Source organism: Cupressus sempervirens, chromosome 3 (assembly GCF_028749045.1).
Source record: "Cupressus sempervirens isolate cs-2001-9-10 chromosome 3, ASM2874904v1, whole genome shotgun sequence".
Taxonomy (NCBI): Eukaryota; Viridiplantae; Streptophyta; class Pinopsida; order Cupressales; family Cupressaceae; genus Cupressus; species Cupressus sempervirens.
Genome location: NC_143120.1, coordinates 180,960,063 through 180,986,721, shown reverse-complemented (window position 1 = coordinate 180,986,721; position 26,659 = coordinate 180,960,063). Strand labels below are relative to the sequence as shown.

At 39.3% G+C, this 26,659-nt stretch overlaps 2 protein-coding genes across 2 annotated transcripts in view; one reads left to right on the top strand and one right to left on the bottom strand.

Annotated features, from left to right (window-relative positions):
• Nucleotides 1-26,659, bottom strand: part of APP1 (aminopeptidase P1) — a 200,027-nt gene that overhangs the window by 163,949 nt on the left and 9,419 nt on the right. The window lies entirely within an intron of this gene.
• Nucleotides 1,518-10,020, top strand: LOC149565383 (uncharacterized). Its single transcript, XM_089823346.1, has 5 exons — nucleotides 1,518-1,603; nucleotides 7,031-7,280; nucleotides 8,937-9,233; nucleotides 9,356-9,754; nucleotides 9,881-10,020. Exons 1-5 carry the CDS (start codon nucleotides 1,518-1,520, stop codon nucleotides 9,998-10,000), a joined length of 1,152 nt encoding a protein of 383 aa, XP_089679472.1. The 3' UTR covers nucleotides 10,001-10,020.

Genomic DNA, 26,659 nt, shown 5'->3' with positions numbered 1-26,659 from the left:
TAACATGGATCTCATATTTCATGAGTATTGTATTTAACAACATTTATATAGCTAATGTGTTCTTTCCTTCATCTAAAATTTGTGACATGTGATCGATGTATACACAAGTATGTGATCGGAGAAGCTCATAGTTGATGAGATTAGCTTGACATCAAAACATATAGGCTTGAAGGGCTCAAGATAACTTTCATAATAAATTACGCACTTGAATATACACACTACTCACTAAGACACAAGAAAATTCCATGGCTATGTCATCATCCAAGACCTATCTTAGATGTTAGTGCATGGCTTGCCATGATGTTGGGAATTGGGACAAGTAATGCATGCTCTTCTAGGCCATAGAATTGTACTATTAGTTTTGCTATATGTTTTGATGAAATGGATTTCATATTCCATGAATTTTGTACACATTTGACAAAATTTATATATCTAAATCTGTTATTACCTTCAACTAAAATTTGCATTAAGGGATCGATGTATATTTGAGTATTTGATCAAAGTACCTTATATGTGATGAAGCTATTGTGTTTTTACTTATTAAAGGGTGCACAACGTAATTTTCAAATCCCAAAAAAACTCTGATTTATTGGGTTTTTCAATTTTTTGAGCCTTGGCTTAGTCTAAGTACAAGTCAAAGATTAGGTTGTCAAGTTCGTCCTAAGTCCAAGTCTTCTAACACTACTTTGTATTAACCGGAACAGCTCCATGTAGGCCATTATTCTCCATAAGAACCCCATTGCTTCTGATATCTCAAACATTAGTTCAGTTCTAAGTAATTTATGGATACAAAAGTGCCAAGGAGAATGTAGGAGCTGCTCTAGTTTTAGATTATCCATTATGGTGCATCACTAGGGTTATCAATGCAGTAGTTTAAAGATCAATGAAAGCTCAAAAATGAAATCATGCTTGACTCAAGATAGTGAGCTAGGACAAGAGATGTATTTGTGCTGGAGAAATTTGTATATAGACTTTGAAATTTGCATTATGCATTGGATGTTCTTGAACTTGTATATTTTTAAGGAAATAATGAAGAACTCTCTCATTCGTATGTCTTGAATGTGCTCTTCACTTATTGAAATACTTGCTTCTCGTATGTGGAGTTTGTGATCTCTTCCACACTGATGCAATCTGATAGTTTTCCCATTTGGCAAATGTATGCATTCCACAATATCTTGTCATGAATATATCAAAATAGCATATCTTTTCGTATTTCAAGGTCTGTTGATCATGTTTTGCCATTATTACATTCATCTTCTTGAAGTCCCCTTGTAACTGGTTACCCACTGTGGAATCCCATTCGATGTTCGTATGTATGCCTTTTGGGTTTCTATTATTCACCTTATTTAGTTTCATGTTCTATCCTTTCGTACTTTCAGGTGAGCACGAAAATCACAAACACACACATCTTACGAGGGAGCTGCCCCTCACAAATGCAGAGGAAGGTTGTAATCTAATAGTGATCAGTTGCAATCTCTCATACCGTTGAAACATTTGTCACTGACCATAGGGCGAACATGGTCAGTTTTACCAAAGCACTTGCAGTGAAAATCTGTTTACCAACAGATTTTTGGAAACTGCGCTGGGGATCGGAGGAGCAAAGGTCAGTACATTACTCCTCAAAAATTTTAAGGTACCTTCCCAAGAATGAAGGTTGGTGACTCTATTTGAAAAATTGATGAAATATTAGCGACTCTATTTGAAAGTTTGGTTCTAGAATCATGGTTTGATACAAAGGAAAAGTAGAAAGCGATAGTAATAGTGACAGTGATGATGAATGCTCTTCATATCCAAAGAAGCATGTTCCTAATGAGCCCGTACAAGTTGAATTCTTAAAGAGTTTCTATGGCGGTAGAAGGCTAGATCCTAGAATGGTTCATCCATACTTGCTTCAAATTTTGCAAAAGATTGAAAAAGAAGAGGGAAAAGATTATGGATTTCTTTCTCATGATCAGGAGTCCTTATTAGAAAAAGGTTCAACATATGAAGATAAAGAAGGCCTTGTATAAAAGATGTCTTTCATCTAAATCCGTAATAGGTAATGATAACGAGGAAAGTAGTCCAACATCTATACCTATTCCTCAACAAAATCAGATTCTCATTAATCCTAAGAAAGTTAGCATCTTGAAGAGTTTTTATGGTGAAGAAAGATGGATCCAGAAAAGATTCACCCTTCTCTCCTTCAAACATTGAAAAATATTGAAGCAAGAGATGGAAGAAAGAACCAGTTCTTGTTAGATGATCATTTGAATAAATTCAGCAATCAACAACAATTTTGATGTTCTTTCTACCACATCTTTTGTTCAACAAAATCAAGGTACCAAAGAAGATGGATTCATATCTTCACACAAGAATGTATGACAAGAAAAAGATCAAGAAGAAGTGGGCAAGACAGAAAAAGAAATTTATATTGATTCATGTCATGAACATTACAAAGATCCCCACGGAAAGGAAAAATGCATCACCTAACGACCTGAAAATGAAGAGTTTGAAGAAGAGACATCAAAGCCCTTCTATACACACTTGCAACAACAACTTGAAGAGAACAATGAAGAAAGAGTGTTAGAAGATGAACCTCGTGTGGTTGTTATTCCCACTTGGTGTTTGGAGGCTTCAGAAAATAACTTCCTATGTGGAGAAGACCTTCCTATACATTTGCCACTAATCATTGAAGACAGCAACTTTGTTGGAGAAGTCAACTCTCTAGAATCTACTACACAATCTTGTATCACTATCACCGGTGAAGAAACAAACTCAAGTGAATACTTGTAGACATCGCCCTTAGCTCCAAAAATAGAGGTCTTTACATTCAAAGAAATTGAGGGATTCTCGGCAAATGATATGTTCGATACAGGAGTAGAAGATCGTTTCCAAGAGAAAGATGTTGATTTGTCAAGAAATTCTTTTCAAGGTTACATGCAAGTGGAATATGAAGATTTCAAATTTTCTAAAGAATTTCATGAAGAACCAATGAAGAAAGAGAAGGAAAATATGGATGAACATTTGATGATTACTCATGTTGACATGAATGTTAAAAATCAACTTCAAACAACAAAAGGTGAAATATCCACTCTTCACTCATTGTCATCCATGGAACTTGATTATGAAGCTTTTGAATTCATTAATGAGGATTACAATGAAGAAACATTGAGAAAGGAGGAAATTCGTTGTCCAAACTTTGAATCTTTTCATTTTGAAGACATATTTTTCAAGGCCCCTTAGGGTGGATTTCATATTTTCATGCCTTGTCATGTTAGTTTATCATATGAGACATGTTACAATGAAGAGAAAAACAAAACAAGTAGAGATTCAATGCATAAGCTATATGAAGCGGACCCTCGTGATATAGATGAAGATATGTTTACAAGCAGTTCCAAGGAAGGCCAAATAGATAAACAGAACTTGACATTTGCACAAACACAAGTTTCTTCATGTTGCAAACCATATGAGGGTTGTCCAATTCGTGGGTTGATTTCATTCAAACCAAATACCAAAGGGATCTTCAGATGGAGAGCTCTAGAATGCATAGAGAGTTGCCGAAAGTTATGACCAATAGTGTGCAAGATGACACCAATGTGATTCAAGAAACTTCACCAATCTATGATGAGATATGGTTGTTTGGTCCACTGCTGAAAAATGCTTCATATCTCATATGTGACTATCTGGTAAACCTATTAAGCCTGCAAGTATTGATCAAGCATTTACTGTTGTTTCACAGAGGTGCCTACTTCTCGCAACTAGTAAATGGATTTGCATGATCATCTTTCAATCACATGAGGTAGAGGCACCTGCCTTGTACATATTGTTAAGTAAGAGTTTTCGTTGTGTCCCATTTTTTGATTGCTTCTGGTTTCTCTAGTTTAGTCCTCTTCCTTGTCTCCTTTGAGTGACTCTATAGCCCTTTGATAAAGCACTGCCTTCTCCTGCTTTTGGGCTCATTCTTCATCCCTCATGGTCCTTGTCCCAAGTTAGAGCTAGTTGTTGCCTTGGTTTTTGTATCAGCCAAAATTTAAAATTTTTGTAATCGTCGCTTGGGTAGTCTTTGTGGTCATGTCTCCATGTACATTTTCCTGATGGTCTAGTCTAAGCTGGTTTCAAGAAATTTCATCCTATGAGCTAAAATGAGTGAAAAACATGCTTAACTTTGAGCTTGAAAATGGTCAAACATTAGTCCAACTTATGATAATTTTATTGCTCCAAGATCTTCATCTCGTCTCCAGCTTTGCCTGGCATTTTGAATTTTCAAAATCCGATGCCTTAGTCAAAAGTTGTGAAAAGTTAATGACCGCTTTAAAAATACGTGTTTTCATTGAAAACATTAACTTCCCCCACAAAAGAAGTAAAGCGAGAAATCCAAAATACATGTTTTCATTAAAAACATTAAACTCTTTTTATAGAGAGAAGTTAAGCGAGAAATCTTGAAAACGTGTTTATGAGAGAATTATTAACCTCTTCGTCACATTTTGAGAAAAAAGTTAAGCAGGAAGTAAATTATTAACCACTTTGGCGAGATTTTAAAAAAGAAATAGGTTAATAAACCTTAATAAAAGTTAGTTATTCATGTGCTCATACAAAATGGAGAAAATTGCAGATGCTCGAGTCAGACAGAATCCACAACTTTTTGCAGAAATTCATCAAAGGAGAGAAGAAATATTGGTTAGATGTTTCAATTAGCAAGGTTTATACAGCTCAGGGTGTAGAGATAGATTTGCAGTCATTGCCACCATCATATCTGGGTGTGTGCCAAGATTCAAGATGTGGAATATGGTAGAGATTTTCATCAAAATAGAAATAGCAATGTTGATAACAGCAATGCGCGTGAACTGTTTGACTAAGTAATACAATGCAATGGCAACGGTTTTCCAATATACCTTAGGAAGATCCATGCATCAATTTGAGAGAACTCTAAATAATACAATATGAGGTACGCAGCGATATGTTTGACACAGTGTCATAATACTTCTATCACCCCATCCATGTATGTAGATCTTTTCAAAGTCGTGCACAAAATTTATTTATTAGGATGCCTCAATGGCGTCTGGTCTCACATCTTGTAACGCAACAACCATTGGCAGGATACTTTAATCAATACAGTTTAAGGGATGGAAGCAATGGCTTTTCAAAGTATTAAGTTGGGTTTCAACATCCATCAAAGTTTTTGATTGTGTGCGAGTTACAAAGTCCCAACCCATCATCCTTCATGAGCTCGTGGGTCCCCTTATCAAGCTGCACAAAGGAGTTATCTGATAAAGATACCTGTGCCATGCCATAAAGTCTGTCCAACCTATGCTTTGGAATCTTTGAACCAAATTATGTACATCCATCAAAGCGTGAACAAAAACTTGCACACCACTTGCCATAATGTGTTAAGTGCCCAGCATAAATATGCATCAACAAGACATTTTGTTCCAAAGACAAATAAAAATGATCACAAAATATGAAGAGATGAGGTGGTGGCATCTGTTTCATCGGTGTTTGTGAGGAATATAAACTCGCAAGGATGATATTTTAACATATTTATACCTGCCCCCTGTAGATTCAAATCCTCTATCTAGCTTGCAGCAAGATAACACAACTTGCACATTTGGTAAAAAATAAAAGCCAAATTTTGTAACATTGCAGGGCAAAGAAAGAAGGGATTTGAAATCAAGTTTGTGAGGAATGAAAGGATTTTCACCATCTCCACCTTCAATGGTGATACATCGAACAACTTTTCAAAAAGACCATGGCTTCATCTCCTCGGAGAATATGATGTCCACATCTTACTACTGCACAGGGAACACATCTTGAATCAGACAAAATCTTCTAGCGGTATTTTGTATTTTTGTGAATAGTGAATTTTGTCACATTTGGTCAAAGGTTAGTCAATTGACTATTTTTGCACAAAATATTGAGGTTAATTAACCTCTCCCAAAATACGTAAAAGGAAGTTAGATATTAACCTTGAGAAGAAGGTAGTTATTTTGTAAAGCCTATAAATATGAGGCATTTTGTAATGTTATGTGGAAAAAACTTTATAAAGGGGAAATGCTGGAGAAATTTGTAACGAGACTTTTAGATTTGCATTATGCATTGGATGTTCTTGAACTCGTATATTTTTAAGGAAATAATGAAGATGTCTCTCAGTCGTATGTCTTGAATGTGCTCTTCACTTACTAAATTACTTGCTTCTTGTATGTTGAGTTAGTGATCTCTTCCATACTGATGCAATCTGATAGTCTTCCCATTTTGCAAATGTATTCATTCCATGGTATCTTGTTGTGAATATATCGAAATAGCATATATTTTTGTATGTCAAGGTCTGTTATTCATGTTTTTCCATTATTACATTCATCTTCTTGAAGTCTCTTTGTAATTAATTACCCACTGTGGAATCCCATTTGGTGTTCATATATGCCTTTTGGGTTTCTATTATTCATCTTATTTAGTTGCATGTTCTATCCTTTCGTACTTTCAGGTGAAAAGTACACGAAAATCACATATACAACCATCTTATGAGGAGCTGCCCCTCACAAACACAGAGGAAGGTTCTAATTTGATAACAATCAGTTGCGATCCCTCCAACTGTTGGAACATTTGTCACTGCCCACAGGGCGAACAGGGTCAGTTTTAAATAAGCACTTGCTTTGATATGACTTGATGCCTAAGTAGCACAAAATTGCAAATAATATCCAATGCGGCTGATTCCTACCTCTCCATGATGAATATACCACTATCAAAAAGTCTATGGATTTTTAAAACAGGCAGCTAACTTGTCATGATTTAAGATTGGGTTGAATCATTCTTCTGATGCAGAAACATAAATAAATTGTCAAAATACTGGCAAAAACTGGATTCATTAGCGACAACAAAACAAATTCCTGCTTGTTGAGTTTACTCTTAAACTCTGAAGATGATGTGATAATTTTTGAGTGCATTTAACAACTGATGTTACTTTTGTTGGTATCTGATTCATTTCGTTCCGGCCATTTAAAAAAGTTCAAAGTGTTTAAGAAGCCCTGTGGGTGAATTCAGTTTGCCAAATGTACAGCCAGCTCAGAACTACAAAAAAAAAGCTAAGTTACCGGATTCGCACCCTGGAGCTCGGGTCCGGGTCCGGATTCATTCGGGTCCGGATCCGAGCCCGGGTCCGCGACCGGTCCGGGCAGGGTCCGCATTTTGGCCTGCGGGTCCTCCCGGGTCCGTGCTTGCACGGACCCGGGAGGACCCGCAGGCCAAAATGCGGACCCTGCCCGGACCGGTCGCGGACCCGGGCTCGGATCCGGACGGACCCGCGGCAGGTGGGGCCAAAAAGTGGCCCAAAAAAGCAATAAAATAATGTTTTTTTAATTAATTTTTTTGCCAAACCCTAAAGTAAGGCCTATTAGATGCATTTCATTCATCTAATCTCTCATTTGCTTTGTCATTTTGCTCTCTCATTTTGGTGTGGCCATTTTGCAAGTTTGAAGAGAAGGTTGTAGAGATTATTTGTGGAGTTTCAAATCCTTCAAATAATCAGTGTTGAGTGTTCCAAGTATGCATTTGATCCTTCCTTTTGCTTCTTTCATAGTTTGTTTTTAGTTTTTTAAATTTTTTATATTTATTGTTCTAAATTTTTATCAAGTTTTGTATAAGTTTTGAAATATGTTTTTAAATTTGTTTTTATAGATTGCAAGAATCCAAGAATGAGTAGTCACGGTTCAGTGGGTGGGGTGGGATCCCAAAGATTTAAAATTGATAAAGGCTCTCCTTTGTGGAAGTATACAAAAAGAATTGAGCAATGTGCTGGTGGGGGAGGGTATATATGGAAATGCAATTTTTGCCAAAACCAATATAAAAGCTCCTATTTCCGGGTTAAACATCATTTGATAGGTCCACCAGGTCAAGGGATTTCCATGTGTGAGGGGCCCCCAGAGGGAGGTAAAAAAGGGTTGTCAGCTCCTCAAATAGCAGGCATGTTAAAAGAACAAGAAGAGGCTGATAGGTTAGTGTCAAAGGTAAAAAAAGATAAGTCAAAGCAAATACCACCAACACCTCCCTCTCAAACAATTAGTAAACCACATCCCTTCCTACCTACCCCATCTATGGATGAAGATGAAATAGAAACACCCACATCCCGCAAGAGAGGCCCATTAGATACGGCATTTGAAAATGACAAGAGAGAAATTGCTAACATAAAGGTTGGGCGTTGCCTCATTACAAATGGTGTTTCATTCAATCTAGTGAGATCCCCTTATTGGAGAGAGATGGTGAAAGCAATAAATGATGCACCTCATGGTTACCAATCCCCTGGATATGAAAAGTTGAGAACCACCATATTGCATAAGGAGAGAAAGAATGTAGAAAACCTACTCAAACCAATAAGAGATTCTTGGATCCAAACGGGGGTGAGCATTGTCTCTGATGGATGGAAAGATTGCAAAAACTGTCCATTAATAAATGTGATTGCTGTTTGCCCCAAGGGGGCAATGTTTTTGAAGGCGGTTGATTGTGAAGGGCAAGTAAAGGATGCAAATTTTATTGCCCAACTTCTCATTGAATCCATAGAGTCCGTGGGAGTTGACAATGTTGTCCAAATAATAACGGACAATGCTAAAGTTTGTAAGGCTGCAGGTGCTTTGGTAGAAGCACGATATGAGCATATCTTTTGGACACCATGCACTGTCCACACCTTGAACTTGGTGATGAAAACAATGGGCAGCCAAATTGAATGGATGAAAAATGTGTATGAGGAGGGTGAGCAGATCCAAATGTTTGTGACAAACCACCATATGTCACAAGCAATTTTCAGAACTTTCTCCCGCTTGGAATTATTGAAGGTAAATTTTAAACTTTATTTAGCTTCATTTATCATATTAATTTTTGTGTCATACTTTACAAAATTTAATACATATTCTTAAATTTTTGTGTTATCAACTTATCATATTAACTTACAATTTGAATTAACATGGTAATAGGTTACTGAAACAAGGTCTGCTTCACAAACAATCGTCCTTAGACGACTTGTGAGGGTGAGAGAGGCATTGGGTCAAATGGTTATTAGCAACAAATGGGGTGGATGGAAGCAAGCTGATACAGAAAAGGCCAAAACTGTAAAGGATTTGATCTTGAGTCATAATTTTTGGAATAGGGTTGAATATGCATTAGAACTCACCGAGCCCATCATGTCTATGCTTCGGTATGCCGACACGGATGAGCCTTGTTTGGGAAACATATATGATGCCATGGACTCTATGCTAGAAAGAATGAAATCAGTAAGTTTAAATTTTTATACAATACTTTATCCTTGTTTATTGAGAGATTTTGATTTTTGATTTTAATTAAGTTATTAACACTACATCAAGATAACTTACATGTACATCATTTGACATCCCAGGTCATTCAGAGGAGAGAGCAGGATCCTGATACCTTGTACACTAAGGTGGAGAAAATTGTTCTACATCGTTGGAACAAGATGACTACACCTTTGCACCTCTTGGCATATGCACTTTCTCCTAGATATTATAGCAATGAGATACTTGCGATTCCTGGTAGAGTGGCACCATATAGAGATCCTGAAGTTGCTGTTGGGTATAAGAGGGCACTTAACAGGCTCTTTAGTGATCCTGATGTGGCATCAAATGTTAGGAGAGAGTTTGTTGATTTTGTCTCAAGCAAAAATGCAGAGCCTGATGCAATCAATGACCAAAGTAAATTGGATGCCATTGGATGGTGGTACTTACATGGGGAAAGTTACATGTACCTCCAACCTCTTGCCATTAAGATCTTGTCACAAGTATGTATTTAAGTTTTTTTTCCTTTTCTTATGGCTACTTAGCTTGTCGAATTAGCACTCTTAAATTCCTATTGTATTGTAAAATTACTTAGCTAATTTTTTAAAATTTGTTGGTTGTCTCTCTAGGTTGCAAGCTCTTCTGCTGCTGAGCGGAATTGGAGTACATACTCCTTTATCCACTCAGTGAAGCGTAACCGGTTGGGTTCAAAGAAAGCAGAGGACTTGGTATTTATTCACAACAACTGACGCCTCTTATCACGCAAGGATCCAGGATATAAGAAGGGACCAGAGAAGATGTGGGATGTACTACCTGAGACTTCTAACTTGGATATGACTGTCCAAGATATATCTAGAATTGTCTTGCTAGATGTTGAGGAGGACGAAGAGGAGGATGTGGCTGCATCTGGGGCTAGTGGAACCGGTTTGGGTTCCAATGATGTGGAAAATGTCAATGATATAGATGAGGATGAAGCCATTGATCCCTCATATTTTGATGACCCATTTGACCCTTGAAGGGCATTTGCATCTTTGATAAACTATGTTTAAACATTTGTCATTGACTCATTGAGTCATTTATGATTTATCACTATGTTTCACAGTTTCAAACTTTATTAAGTCATAATTTATTATCTATCAATCTGATGAAGTAGTCTATGTTTTGAAATTCCATTTTGCATTTTAGTAATTCAATGTATGATTTTATTTACAACATTAGCATAGATTAATGAGTGAGTATTTAATGTTTATCTTTGACATTTGGCATTGATCAATAATCAAGTAACATTGATATATTCATACTATGGAATGACTTAGTTTTACTTTTACAACTATATGAGTTTATATTTTTTTTGCATATATATATATATATATACACTAACGAACCCACCCACGAAACCAAATGGGGAAAAAAAATTGCCCGAACCCACGAACCGAACCCCGAACCCGAACCCGTCCCCGAACCCGAATCGGCAACTTAGAAAAAAAGATAATTAAAAAATTCTTAGAATATGGTTGGTCATGGTAATTTAAATCTCCATATACTATAAATATTTTGTATCTTGACAAGACAATGCAAGAAAATCACAGTGGCCAGAAGTACAATTGCTATAAATAACATGCACACATACACACACTTCCTTTATCTTCAACTGAATTGTAGTTGCTTTTATTTCCTATTCTTTAGAAACACATGCATTAATCTCATTCATCTCTGTCTTTTACTGAGAGCAGAATGTGTAATGAATTTAGTTGTATGTTCTTTTATTTCCTGGCATTTGGGGAAAGAGGTATCTTGCACCTCCTTACACTGATAGTTGAGGATGTCAGTAAGCTTGGTTTCGAAGGTTGTATTATTATTCAGAAATGGTGGGAAGGTGGGAAGCAGAAGTGAAAGAAGAACAAGAGGTCAGAATTATAGTTACCAAATCCTGCAGATTCTGGCAGATTTGTCCAATGCAGTCCAGATTTTTCAATTGCTATAGAAATTCTATAGAAAAAAATTTACGTTTTTTGAAATTTTTTGACCTCTGGAACAATTCAAGTTTTCAAATCTGTTGACTCTGATTAGAATAGCCTCTTCACCGAATGTCCTTGCTTTTTTTTTGTTAGTACACTTCAAGAGATGAATTAAACTAAGCAGTGGATGTTGGAATCTATTTGTGATCATGATGTTGTAATAGACTGTCTCGCTATATAATTTGCTACACTCTAGATTCTGTAAGTAGACAGATGATTCTTATTAAACTAAAATTGTTATATTTAGTATAATGGTCATCATGTACGTAACTTTCTTTTAGGTCAGTCAATCAGGTTTTAGGAACTTTCCATCTATCTTTAGTTCCCAATAATTCCTGTTATGAAAAGTTCTTGTAATTGCTTTTTTGAGGAGTATAACTCCCCTTTATTTAATATTGAATATCAATCGATTATCATTTCATGGTGTCAAATAGACTAGTGTTTGCCAAATTTTTCCAATACAATTTGTAGTTTAATTACCTAAAAATTTTGAGAAAACCTATAGAAATTTTTGCCTTTTTTTTAAAACAAAAATCATGTAGTTTTTGACGTATTCTTTTATAAAACAAAATGATGCAGGAGCATCCAGAGGTATAAGGGCAATCCTCTGTCACCCAAAAAAATGAACTTAAACTTAGTTTCTGTTTCATGTGTTTTCATTTTTGGACACCCATTTGGGTCAAATAAAGGTTCCAACTCTCACAGTTCCACTATCAGTGTGCTAGTAAATCCCGAAAAAATAGGAGTATGTAATTGGGCCATCATTTTGGTAAACTAGAATGTGTGAATTAACCAGATGAATGTAATTGTGATTTAGAGCATTCTTGAAAAAGAATCAGGTCAAAAGGCCCCACGGTTTGAAAGTTATTGCAATTTTCCGAGTTTTGGAGACCTCCTAAGAATGCTTCAAAGTCAGGTTAGGGGCATTAAATGACCTCGAAAAGGGCCGAAAAATGGGGGACGAGCGAAGCTGGTCCATAGGGCTATAGAGCGCTTCAAGAGCTTTCCGGAAATGTAAACGGCTCGTCAATCGGAGCTACAATTCAAAAGTTATGCCTCCCGGAAGTTCGGTTACCGTTTCTGAATTCTTCTAGATTTGCACCGACTTCTAACGCAGCTTCTGGAGCCTTCTATTTGGTCGGTGGATGCCTACTAGCACTTTCTAGAATGTATTCCTAGTCCTTAACCCTCCAGGGTCTATTTAAGGAGATTCCTGGCATTGTAAAAGGAAGTTCGGAGTGGAGTTTGAGAGGAGGTACTGAAAGGAGAAATTATCTCCACATTTATGCTATTGTAAGCCCTTAGGGCATGTTTTGAAGTTTATTTTCTCTATACTGAATGTACTAGCTTATTTTTTAGTTAATACAATTTCCCTTTTCTCTGTTGTGTCCATTCTGTTCTTGGGTTGTGTCCCCATCAAGTGGTATCAGAGCTGGTTTACCTAAGTGTGTAGACAGAGCGCCGACTGTGAGGCAGTTTGCACCAGGACTGTGTGGTTGTGGGTGCGAGTTAGAAGATGCCTCCACGAAGAGAGCGTGGCGGAAGGGCCAGAGCTATTAATCCTGAGGAGGTTAGAGCCCTCCAAAGGAAGGTACAGGCATTGCAAGAGGAGCTCCGTAGAGGAGCAAATGTTGCCGCAGGTGACGACAGTGAGGATGACAATGAAGAAGAAGAAATGGGACCAGAAGGGGAATTTGACGAGGAAGTTCTGAATCATGCAGAGGAAAAGCTTTTTAGGGCCATTACTAAGTTTGGGAAAAGACCTACAATTGAAGTGGGTGTATTTTCAGGAAATCTGAAACCAGATGAGTTGATCCATTGGATCAATGAACTGGAAGAATACTTTGAGTATGAGAGTATCAAGGACCCAGATAGGGTTAAGTTTGCAAAGGCCAAACTGAAAGGCCATACCAAAATCTGGTGGCAAGGGGTTCAATTGGAAAGAAACAGAAGAGGAAAGGAGAAGATCACAAGATGGGATCGCATGGTGGACAAATTGAAGAAGCAGTTCATTCCTGTGGACTACGAGCTTGATTTGTTTAACAAGATACATGGGTTAAAGCAAGCAGGAAGATCAGTCCAAGAATATACAGATGAATTTTACTGACTCTTGATTAGAGCGGGGCATGCAGAAGCAAATAAGGAGAAGGTTGCTCGTTATATCAGTGGGATGCGACCTAGCATCCAGGAGGAATTAAGTCTGGTAAGAATGACTAGCGTTGAAGAGGCATACAAGTTTGCCCTACGAATTGAAGAGAAGCTGAATAAAAGGTTTGAAGGAAGACAAAGAGGGCGCGACCAAGGAGGAAGGGGAAGCGGTAGATCATCTGGAGGCCGCAATGAAACCCAAAAGAAAAATGAAGATGTAGATACTAGCAGGAACCAGAGGAATGAGGATTTCAACCGCTCCCATGATCAAGACTTTGGAAATCAGAGAGGAAGAGGTAGAGGACGTGGACAAGGAAGAGGAAGCTTCCGTGGTACCAGTTTCCATTGCAATGAAGAAGGTCATCGTGCCTTTGAATGCCCTCAACGACAAGGAAAGACAGATAGGAGAGCTAAGGGCCAAGCTAGGGTTGCTCATGTGGATGAGAATGCACAATCATCACATTCAGAGGATGCAAAAAGAGGAGAGACCTTGGTAAATGAAAGAGTCCTACTAAGTGTTGAGATTGAACCAGGACAACGGAGGAGTTTGTTCCGTACCAAATGCAAGTGTGAGGATAAATGTTGGGACGTGATCATTGATGGCGGTAGCATTGATAACTTGGTATCAGAAGAGATGGTCTCTAAGCTGAAGCTCAAGAGGGAGAAACATCCCCAGCCCTATCGGATTGCTTGGGTAAAAGATGCTCATAAGGTCCTTGTAAGTGAACAATGTTTTGTGAAATTCAACATTGGGAGTTACCATGATGAAGTTCTCTGTGATGTTATTCCGATGGATGTTTGCCATCTATTGTTGGGTAGACCATGGCAGTTTGATAAACATGCAGTACATGATGGACATGCAAACACATACTCTCTGACAAAGGATGGAGTTCGCCACAAATTGAAGCCCATGAAAAAGGAAGGTGAAAAGGTATGTAGCAGTGCTAGGATTTGTCTTGTTGATGGAAGGAAGTTTTTAAATGGCATGAAACATCAGCATATGTGCTATGCTTTGATTCCTAGGAAAGATAAAGAAGGTAGTACCGTAGTAGTGAAATACCACTTGAAGTTTCAGATTTACTAGGGGAGTTTGGAGATATTATCTCTGATAATGTTCCAGATGGATTGCCACCAGTAAGGCAAATCAGTCATTAGATAGATCTGATTCCAGGAGCTAGTTTGCCTAACAAGGCTGCTCACAGGATGACTCCTACTGAAACAGAGGAGCTAAATAGACAGGTTCAGGAGCTGCTGAGGAAGGGCTTGATTCGAGAGAGCCTGAGTCCATGTGCAATACCTGCAGTACTCGCACCAAAGAAGGATGGAGAGTGGAGGATGTGTATAGATTCTCGAGCTATAAATAGGATAAACATCAAGTACCGGTTTCCTTTGCCAAGGATGGATGATCTTATGGATTGCTTGAGTGGAGCTCAGTACTTCACAAAGATAGATCTCAAGAGTGGCTATCATCAGATACGCATTCAAGAAGGAGATGAGTGGAAAACAGCCTTCAAGACCAAGGAGGGTCTTTATGAGTGGTTAGTCATGCCCTTTGGATTGACGAACGCCCCAAGCACCTTCATGCGGCTCATGAATTAGGTACTTAAGTTCATGAGAAAATTTGTTATTGTCTATTTGGATGATATTTTAATTTTCAGCAAGACTTTGGAAGAACATTTACTGCATATTCGTAGTGTCCTTGAAAGGCTAAGGGAAGAGAAACTGTTAATTAATCTGAAGAAGTGTATCTTTGCAAAAAGGGAGTTAGTCTATTTGGGGTTTGTTATATCACCCGAAGGTCTCAAAATGGATCCAAAGAAGGTAAAAGCCATCTTGGAATGGCCTACTCCAAGGTCTGCTACTGAGGTAAGATCATTTCATGGTCTGTTTAGTTTTTGCAGGAAGTTTATTAAGAATTTCAGTGGCATATGTGCACACCTAACTGATACAATAAGAAGGGATAGAAAAGAGTTCAAATGGACTGCAGTAGCTGCGAGAAGTTTTGAATTGCTGAAGAAGAAAGTAACAGAACAACCTGTGTTGGCACTTCCAGATTTTAGAAAGGTTTTTCAGGTGGATTGTGATGCCAGTGGCAGCGCTATTGGGCTATATTAAGCCAAGAACGTAAGCCTATTGCATATTTTAGTGAAAAATTGAATGATGCAAAGAAGAAGTATTCTGTTTATGATCAAGAGTTCTATGCAATAGTTCAGGCCTTAAAGAAATGGAGGCATTATTTATTGCCAAAGGAATTTGTTTTGTATACTGATCATCAGGCATTACAATACCTCAATAACCAAGGTAAATTGAATCAGAGGCATATGAAGTGGGTAGAGTTCTTGCAGAGTTATACATTTGTGTTGAAGCATAGAAGTGGAAAATCTAACAGGGTTGCAGATGCACTAAATAGGAGACAGTTGTTGCTTACAATAATGCAGGTTGAAGTAGTTGGGTTTGATGAACTCAAGAATTTGTACCCCGAGGATCCTGATTTTGCTGAAGCATGGAAAGCTTGTAAAGAACCTGTTGCTGTAGATAGAACCAAGTGGTTAGACTATTTGATTCAGGATGGCATGTTGTTCAAGGGTAGTCAATTGTGCATTCCAAGGAGTTCCATGAGGGAAAATCTGATTAAGGAGAAACACAGTGGAGGGATGGCAGGACATTTTGGTCGAGATAAGAACATTGCCATTCTTAGAGAACATTATTTTTGGCCTCAAATTTCACAGGATGTGAAGAAGTTTGTACAGAGTTGTCAGGTTTGTCAAGTTGCCAAGGGGTTTAGTCACAATACTGGCCTATATCAGCCATTGACTGTTCCATCAAGGCCATGGGAGGACATAAGTATGGATTTTGTTCTTGGATTGCCAAGGACACAAAGGGGTAATGACTCAATATTCGTGGTGGTTGATAGGTTCTCCAAAATGGCACATTTCATTCCATACCACAAAACTCATGATGCTGTCCATATTGCAGACTTGTTTTTCAAAGAGGTGGTAAGACTACGTGGTCTTCCAAGGAGTATAGTTTCTGACAAAGATACTAAATTTGTGGGGTATTTCTGGAGGACATTGTGGAAAAATTTGAGAACAGACTTGAAATTCAGTTCCACGCATCACCCACAAACTGACGGCCAAATAGAAGTGGTAAACAATAGTCTGGGCAATTTTCTGAGATGTTTAGTTGGAGATAAGCCGAAGGGATGGAATTTGATTCTACCACAAGCAGAGTTTGCTTACAATAACTCTATAAATAGGAGTACTGGAAAATCACCATTCCAAATTGTATATGGGAATAGCCCAAGGACTGCACCAGAATTGAGGAAGATAGAGCAAAGGGGGAGGACAAGTGCTGAAGCGGAAGAATTTGCTGAGCATATCAAGCGTCTACATGAGGAGGTTCAGGAACACATTACCAAGATGAATCAAGAGTATAAAGCTAGGGCTGATCAAAAGAGAAGACATAAGGAATTCCAAGTAGGGGATCTAGTCATGGTGCACTTACGAAAAGAAAGATTTCCAGCCGATACTTACAACAAGCTGAAAATGAAGAAATTTGGCCCTTGCAAAACTTTGAAGAAATATGACTCAGGAAATGCATATGAGGTGGAGCTGCCAGATGGTATTCACATTTCTTCCATTTTCAACATTGCAGATTTAACAGAGTATCATGATGATGGTGCAAATGAGGAGCTGGTGTTAGAGCCATGTCTGATTCTTGGTTCTAAGAAAGAGGAGGTAGAAGACATTCTAGATCATTGTGTGGGTAGGAGTACCAGAAACAAGCAGTATGAAGAGTATTTGGTCAAATGGAAAGGACGACCGATCGAGGACTCAACTTGGATTTCAGCAACTGAGGTTTCCCATTTGAGATTTCCTCTACCATTCATAAAGTGACTGTAATGTCCCCTTTCTAGCATTCATAGCATGATGTTGTCGTTAGCCTATTTCCCCACTCCCGTAGGCTAACTAGGACATTAAAGGGGCTTAGAGGCCATTTGGCCTAGACAGTTTCAGTTGCAGGTCTTTCTGAGGGGTTCTGAGGCAACTTTGGGCATACTTACTATTTATAGTAAGTCATCTTGGACATGGCCGGACATTCAGTCACAGTGGTATGTCGATGGTAATAGTTTAAAATCGACAGGAAGAATTATTTATCATTGATAAGATTTGTTATGCATTGATAAAGCCATTTTATAAAGTTAAATTTAAATATTTAACTTTATTAATGCATAGACTATAGTTTGTGGGAAATATTTAAATTAAAAGAGTTCCCTTTATTTTTATAACACATTGGAGACATAAGGTACATAAAGGGAGTTATGTTTTATCCTACATTGAGAAAACGAAGGATTGAGCTCTTGTGAGAACACTATAAAAGAAATGGAAGAGTTTTTTTTTTTGTATGCTTGGATGAAGATTAATGTTATGTTGCTGGATATCCGATTATCAGGCTTGGAGGACGGAATCCCTCTTTGCTAGCATTCTCTTCGCTGTTGGAAGACACAGTCAGGAGGATCAAGGGTGTTTTCACTTCAGGAAACACACTGGGTTTCATTTGGGGCATTTGCATAAAGAAATTTACAAGGGTTTGAAGTGCAAATCTGAAGTTAGTTATTGCTATAGTGCCGCATGAACAGTATTTTGCTACAGTACGGCGTGAACATTGTTGGTATCAAATTTACTTGTTTTTCCGGCTGATTAGAAGTTTGGAGGGTTGGCCGACTACATCTGCAAAATACTACGGCAACTAATTCCACGTTTCTTCTGTCAAATTTTGATATTTTGCATAATAATTGTTGAATACAAGTCTGAATAGTTGTTGCAGCCTTTAAGGCAGCTGTAAGTGCACATCTACATTTAAAAATCACCCTTTATTAGCAGATTGAAAGAGTTTCCAGATTTTTCATATACTATTGAATGTGTGCCAAGTGTTTGTGAAAATGTTATGATGTGTATTATGCATTTTAATGTCACTTCATAGTTGTTCATAAATCTACTCATTGGAAAGCAATTTATTGAGGAAATCAGCTTTATGAGTTTGCATACAAAGTGTTTGACAATATTCCTTAAGTTAAATTTCTGCAAGTCAAAGTTCAAATCAGGGGAGGATATTACAGTGGTATCAGAGCTATAAGTCCTGCCATCCTGTGGAGGTCTTATAGGAAATTTGGAACAAGCGGATAGAGGGGAAAGTGTTTGATGAAATGTCAAAACACTAAAATCAGAGCATTTATGTTTGAGCATGCGACAGGGGCCTTATAATTTCCGCAATACCAGAGCAAGACAAAGTAGGAGTTCAAACCTGCAAAGCAAACAGTCTAGTTCATCCATACAAGGGGGTATAGAATCCAGTCATACAGACACAGCGGAGGTATTCTTTGATCAAGACAGCAATATGGGTGACCGAGATGACAGGAATACAAGATTAGGTGGAGGCGAGAATGCCGGACCAGAGCCTGGAGAGGAAGATTCTTACAGTTATTAGAGACCTTGGTACAGGGTCAGCGAGTAGCAGAACAAAGGGCACAGGAACAGAATCAGAGATTGGATCTTATGATGCAAATGATGGCTCGTCAAATGGGGTTGAATGCTAACATGGGTGGAGGAAATAATCAGAATGGTAACAATCAGAATGGAAATGATCAGGATGGGACACATAATGGAGATGAACAAGTTGGGAACAATTTCGGTCATGCACCCCAGCGAGCTAGGACAGTGAGTTCAAGGCCCATAATTCCTACATTTCCTCCTAGAGCTCCAGAGCAGCTCGTACCAGAGCCCCAGATTACTGATATACAGGACCAGTTGAGGAGAGATTGGGAAGCCGGAGGACCAGATTTTACTGCTGCAATTACCTTTAGGGAGTATATGGATGTGCGAATGAAACATATGCCACGTGGACATGACAGGAACCAGAGCTATGAGCTACGGAAGAAAGTAGGGAGACTTGAGTTACCATATTATGATGGCTCAGGAAAGTCTACAGCAAGAGCTTGGGTTCAAAAGCTTGACACATACCCAAAAGCTTGACACATACTTTCAATTGAACCCTATGCCCAAGGAAGAAGCTATTAAGTATGCAGCAATTCATCTGGATGGGTTAGCACACGAGTGGTGGCATCATGGTATGGTCACTATGGGATATGCACACATTACCTCATATGTGGAGTTTACAGAGAGGTTGATTGAACGTTTTGATAGGAAGGATCCAAAACTCCATTTCAAGGAGTTAGCTCAGCTTAAACAGTGGGGATCATTGGAAACATACATTTCAGAGTTTCAGAAACTTGCAGTGTTAGTAACAGATGTATCTGAACGGAGGATACTAGTTCTATTTATGGATGGGTTAGCTGATCCGTTGAGAGGGTGGATTAAAGCTCTCAACCCTCCCACTTTGCAGGAAGCCATTAAGAAAGCTCGTGACATGGATTCCTCTTCATCTTCAAAAAATAAATTCCAGACAAAGAGTTTCCCTTCAAGGAAAGATAAGGACAGGAAACCTTTTCATAAAGAGGTTCAGCCAACTAAGGAGGAAAGTAAGAGGTTGGACAATGAGACAATGATCTCAAGAAGAAGAAGCTTTGTTTTCATTGCAGGGAGCCTTGGGATTTTTCACATAAGTGTCCATTGAAAGCAAAAGCTAAGCAGATGGAGTACTTTTCAGCCGAAGAGTCAGTAGATGGAGATTCAGAGCAGTCATCCGAATCAGATGGAGATAATGATAGTTCTTCACAGGAGGAAGCACACGGTGATAGCACGATAGCTCAGTTGTCAAGTATACAGGAGGCCGTCACTTTCAGAGTTAGGGGAACCTTGGATGGACAGAGAGTTGTGGCACTCATTGATACAGGGGCGACACATAACTTCATTGATGAGAAGTTTGTGACACGCAGAGGGCTACATACAGAGGAGCATAGGGGATTTAAGGTGATGGTTGCCGATGGCTTCAAAATTGAATGTACCAAGAAAATCTCCAACTTGCAGCTTCGTTTGGGACATTATGACATGACAGGAGATTTCTTTGTGGTCAACATTGGTGATCAGGATATGGTGCTTGGGATGAACTGGATGAAGTCTCTGGTAGAGTTTACATTTAACCTTGAGAAAATGGAAATGAGGTTTGAGGCAAATGGTAAGAAGATAGTGCTCAGAGGTTTGTCAAATGGGAGACTTCGAGTGGTGTCACTCAAGCGGATGCAGAGTTTCTTTAGACATGATCAGGTGCAGTGGGCAACAGAGTTTAGAGTAATGCCTGAGATGACAGAGCAACATAAACTAGAGTATCCACCTGATGTACAAAAAATAATAACCAAACATACTAAAGTGTTTGGTGAGATACCTACAGGGAGACCCCCGGATAGGGGAATCGAGCATGTTATTGAATTAGAGGAAGGGGCTAAGCCAGTTATCATCACACCTTACCGCCATCCGAAGAGATATAAGGATGAAATAGAAAAGGCAATTAAGGAGTTGATTGACATGGAGCACATACGGCCAAGCAAAAGTCCTTTCGCTTCTTCAATAGTATTGGTGAAGAAGAAGGATGGTACAATGAGGATGTGCATTGATTATAGGGAGCTAAACAATAAGACAATCAAGAACCGATACCCTATCCCGCGCATCGATGAGCTTATTGATGAATTGCATGGTGCATGCTACTTCTCCAAGATTGATTTGAGATCTGGCTACCATCAGATACGGGTTAGAGAGGTGGATGTGGAGAAGACAGCTTTTAGATGCCACTATGGACATTTTGAGTTCTTAGTCATGCCCTTTGGGTTGACAAATGCCCCTGCCACTTTCCAGTCCTGTATGAATAAAAGTGTTCAGAGATCAGTTGAGGAAGTTTGTGTTGATTTTTTTGATGATATACTGATATACAGCCGTACTTGGGAGGAACATTTGAAGCATATTGATACAGTGCTCAGTATTCTAGAGAGGGAGTCATTATATGCCAAGATGAGTAAATGTGAGTTTGGGATGACAAAGTTGCTCTATCTAGGGCATATTATTAGTGCAGAAAGTGTTCGGGTTGACCCAGACAAGATCAGGGCCATTCTGGATTGGCCACCACCGAGGAACACTTCACAACTCAAGGGATTTCTCGGGCTTTGTGGGTTCTACTGCAGATTTGTGAAGGGATTTTCACAGATAGCAGCACCACTTACAGATTTGACACGGAAAGATAGTTTCAAGTGGTCAGAGAGGGCTCAGGATTGTTTTGACAGGTTTAAGGAGCTGATGAGTACATGTCCTGTTTTAGCCATTCCAGATTTCACCAGGGCTTTTGAGCTGCAGTGTGATGCCTCGGGAGAGGGCATAGGAGCTGTTCTCATGCAAGACAAACATCCCATCGCATATGAGAGTAGAAAATTACGAGGTGTGGAGAGAACCTACAGCATCTACGACAAATAGATGCTAGCAATCATGCACGCGCTAGCTAAGTTCAGGCAGTACTTAGTGGGAAGCCGATTCACAGTAAAAACAGATCATAATAGCTTGAAACATTTCCTTGGACAGAAGGACCTTAATGACAGGCAACAGAAATGGGTGAGTAAATTACAAGCCTATGATTTCGACATAGCCTATGTCAAAGGGAAGAAAAATATTGTTGCAGATGCTTTATCTAGAAGGCCTCATTTGCTTGTTGTTGGGATAGTCATGGATGATTGGAGAGAGATGATCTTGGCAGAATATGCTAAGGATAGTTGGGCATCTAGCATTATTGAGGGAGCTATTCAAGATAGTCGATACACTGTCGTAAATGATCTGATCATCTACAAGGAAAGGATTTATTTAGTACCAGGGTCTGCTATGAAGCAGAAGATTTTGAGGGCATTTCATGATTCACCAATGGCAGGACATCCCGGATTCTTTAAGACATATCGGCAGGTGAGAGAGCGCTTCACTTGGAAAGGACTCAAATCAGAGGTGCTTCAGTTTGTTAGGGAATGCCCTGTGTGTCAGCAGAACAAACAGGAACATTCTTTTCCGGGTGGTTTACTACAGCCCCTACCCATACCAGAGAAGAAGTGGGATAGCATTTCCATGGATTTTATCACAGGCCTCCCCAAGGCACAGGGTCGGGATTGTATCTTTGTTGTGGTAGATAGATTGACGAAATTTGCACATTTCTTTGCAATTTCGTCTACATATTCAGCAGCACAAACAGCAGAACTATTTTTTCGAGAGGTATTCAGACTACATGGGATACCACGGAGCATAGTTAGTGACAGAGAACAGATTTATGAGCCACTTTTGGCAGGAGTTGTTAAGGTTATGTGGAACAGAGCTCACTCCGAGTACCAGCTACCACCCCCAAACTGATGGGCAGACAGAGATAGTGAACAAATGGGTTGAGGGGTACCTTCGAAACTACATTGCAGGAGAGCAGAAGGCTTGGGTGAAGTGGCTACATCTAGGGGAGTACTGCTATAATACCTCTTTCCATATGTCTATTCAAATGTCCCCTTTTATGGCACTGTACGGGTATGATGCTCCTAATTTTTTGGATTTGTTATTTGGGGACAGCAGGGTGCCTATGGCCAAGGATACTTTGCAAGAGTGTGAGGACATTATGCGATCCTTGAAGGAAAATTTGCAAAAGGCACAAAATCAGCAAAAGCAATATGCTGATCAGCACAGGGTAGAGAGGTCTTTTGAGGTGGGAGATATGGTGTACCTCATGTTACAGCCATATAGACAGTCCTCTCTCAAGAAGAGTGGAGTTGAGAAATTGAAACCACGCTACTATGGACCGTTCAAAGTAATCAGGAGAGTGGGCAAAGTAGCTTATGAGTTGGAATTGCCTGCAGACAGTAAAGTGCATAATGTGTTCCATGTGTCACGCCTTAAGAAGGCATTGGGTCACAATGTGGTGCATTCAGTAGTATTGCCACCTCTTGATGATGAGGGAAAGCTTATCTTGGTTCCCGAGGCCATACTTGACTCCAGGGAGAGGGTGCTTCGCAGGAGGACTATCAGGGAGTATCTAGTGAAGTGGAGGAACCTACCTGTCGAGGATGCTACTTGGGAAAATGAGCAGATATTGCAGCATCCAGAGCTGAAATTGCTTGAGGACAAGCAATTTTGGGAAGGGCGGACTGTAATGTCCCCTTTCTAGCATTCATAGCATGATGTTGTCGTTAGCCTATTTCCCCACAGTCCCGTAGGCTAACTAGGACATTAAACGGGCTTAGAGGCCATTTGGCCTAGACAGTTTCAGTTGCAGGTCTTTCTGAGGGGTTCTGAGGCAACTTTGGGCATACTTACTATTTATAGTAAGTCATCTTGGACATGGCCGGACATTCAGTCACAGTGGTATGTCGATGGTAATTGTTTAAAATCGACAGGAAGAATTATTTATCATTAATAAGATTTGTTATGCATTGATAAAGCCATTTTATAAAGTTAAATTTCAATATTTAACTTTATTAATGCATAGACTATAGTTTGTGGGAAATATTTAAATTAAAAGAGTTCCCTTTATTTTTATAAAACATTGGAGACATAAGGTACATAAAGGGAGTTATGTTTTATCCCACATTGAGAAAACGAAGGATTGAGCTCTTGTGAGAACACTATAAAAGAAATGGAAGAGCTTTTTTTTTTGTATGCTTGGATGAAGATTAATGTTATGTTGCTGGATATCTGATTATCGGGCTTGGAGGACGGAATCCCTCTTTGCTAGCATTCTCTTCGCTGTTGGAAGACACAGTCAAGAGGATCAAGGGTGTTTTCACTTCAGGAAACACACTAGGTTTCATTTGGGGCATTTGCATAAAGAAATTTACAAGGGTTTGAGGTGCAAATCTGAAGTTAGTTATTGCTATAGTGCCGCATGAACAGTATTTTGCTACAGTACGGCATGAACAGTGTTGGTATCAAATTTACTTGTTTTTCCGGCTGATTAAAAGTTTGGAGGGCTGGCCGACTACATCTGCAAAATACTACGGCAACTAATTCCACGTTTCTTCTGTCAAATTTTGATATTTTGCATAATAATTGTTGAATACAAGTCTGAATAGTTATTGCAGCCTTTAAGACAGCTGTAAGTGCACATCTACATTTTAAAATCACCCTTTATTAGCAGATTGAAAGAGTTTCCAGATTTTTCATATACTATTGAATGTGTGCCAAGTGTTTGTGAAAATGTTATGATGTGTATTATGCATTTTAATGTCACTTCATAGTTGTTCATAAATCTACTCATTAGAAAGCAATTTATTGAGGAAATCAGCTTTATGAGTTTGCATACAAAGTGTTTGACAATATTCCTTAAGTTAAATTTCTGCAAGTCAAAGTTCAAATCAGGGGAGGATATTACAGTGACAGGGGTAACTTTTCAATCTACCCTGGGTGTATGATGCAGGAGCATCCAAAGGTATAAGGGCAATCCTGTGTCACCCAAAAAAATGTACTTAGACTTAGTTTTTGTTTCATGTGCTTTCATTTTTGGACACCCATTTGGGTCAAATAAAGGTTCCAACTCTCACAGTTCCACTATCAGTGTGCTAGTAAATCCCGAAAAAATAGGAGTATGTAATTGGGCCATCATTTTGGTAAACTAGAAGGTGTGAATTGGCCAGATGAATGTAATTGTGATTTAGAGCATTCCAGAAAAAGAATCAGGTCAAAAGGCCCCACGGTTTGAAAGTTATTGCAGTTTTTCGAGTTTTGAAGACCTCCTAAGAATGCTTCAAAGTCGGGTTAGGGGCATTAAATGACTTCGAAAAGGGCCGAAAAATGGGGGACGAGCGAAGCTGGTCCATAGGGCTATAGAGCGCTTCGAGAGATTTCCGAAAATGTAAACGGTTCGTCAATCGGAGCTACGGTTCAAAAGTTATGCCTCCCAGAAGTTCGGTTACCGTTTCTGGATTCTTCTAGATTTGCGCCGACTTCTAACGCAGCTTCCGGAGCCTTCTATTTGGTCGGTGGATGCTTACTAGCACTTTCTAGAATGTATTCCTAGTCCTTAACCTTCCGGGGTCTATTTAAGGAGATTCCTGGCATTGTAAAAGGCAGTTCGGAGTGGAGTTTGAGAGGAGGTACTGAAAGGAGAAATTATCTCCACATTTATGCTATTGTAAGCCCTTAGGGCATGTTTTGAAGTTTATTTTCTCTATACTGAATGTACTAGCTTATTTTTTAGTTAATACAATTTCCCTTTTTTCTGTTGTGTCCATACTGTTCTTGGGTTGTGTCCCCATCAAGTGGTATCAGAGCTGGTTTTTCTAAGTGTGTAGACAGAGCGCCGACTGTGAGGCAGTTTACACCAGGACTGTGTGGTTGTGAGTTCGAGTTAGAAGATGCCTCCACGAAGAGAGCGTGGCGGAAGGGCCAAAGCTATTAATCCTAAGGAGGTTAGAGCCCTCCAAAGGTAGGTACAGGCATTGCAAGAGGAGCTCCGTAGAGGAGCAAATGTTGTCGCAGGTGACGACAGTGAGGATGACAATGAAGAAGAAGAAATGGGACCAAAAGAGGAATTTGATGGGGAAGTTCTGAATCATGCAGAGCAAAGGCTTTTTAGGGTCATTCCTAAGTTTGGGAAAACACCTACAATTGAAGTGGGTGTATTTTCAAAAAATCTGAAACTAGATGAGTTGATCGATTGGATCAATGAACTCGAAGAATACTTTGAGTATGAGGATATCAGGGACCTAGGAATACAGAGAAATTTTACCGACTCTTGATTAGAGCGGGGCATGCAGAAGCAAATAAGGAGAAGGTTGCTCGTTATATCAGTGGGTTGCGACCTAGCATCCAGGAGGAATTAAGTCTGGTAAGAATGACCAGCGTTGAAGAGGCATACCAGTTTGCCCTACTAGTTGAAGAGAAGCTGAATAAAAGGTTTGAAAGAAGACAAAGAGGGCGCGGTCAAGGAGGAAGGGGAAGCGGTAGATCATCTGGAGGCCGCATTGAAACCCAAAAGAAAAATGAAGATGTGGGTACTAGCAAGAACCAGAGGAATGAGGGTTTCAACCGCTCCCATGATCAAGACTTTGGAAATCAGAGAGGAAGAGGTAGAGGACGTGGACAAAGAAGAGGAGGCTTCCGTGGTACCTGTTTCCATTGCAATGAAGAAGGTCATTGTGCCTTTGAATGCCCTCAACGACAAAGAAGGACAGATAGGAGAGCTGAGGGCCAAGCTAGGGTTGCTCATGTGGATGAGGATGCACAATCATCACATTCAGAGGATGCAGAAAGAGGAAAGACCTTGGTAAATGAAAGAGTCCTACTA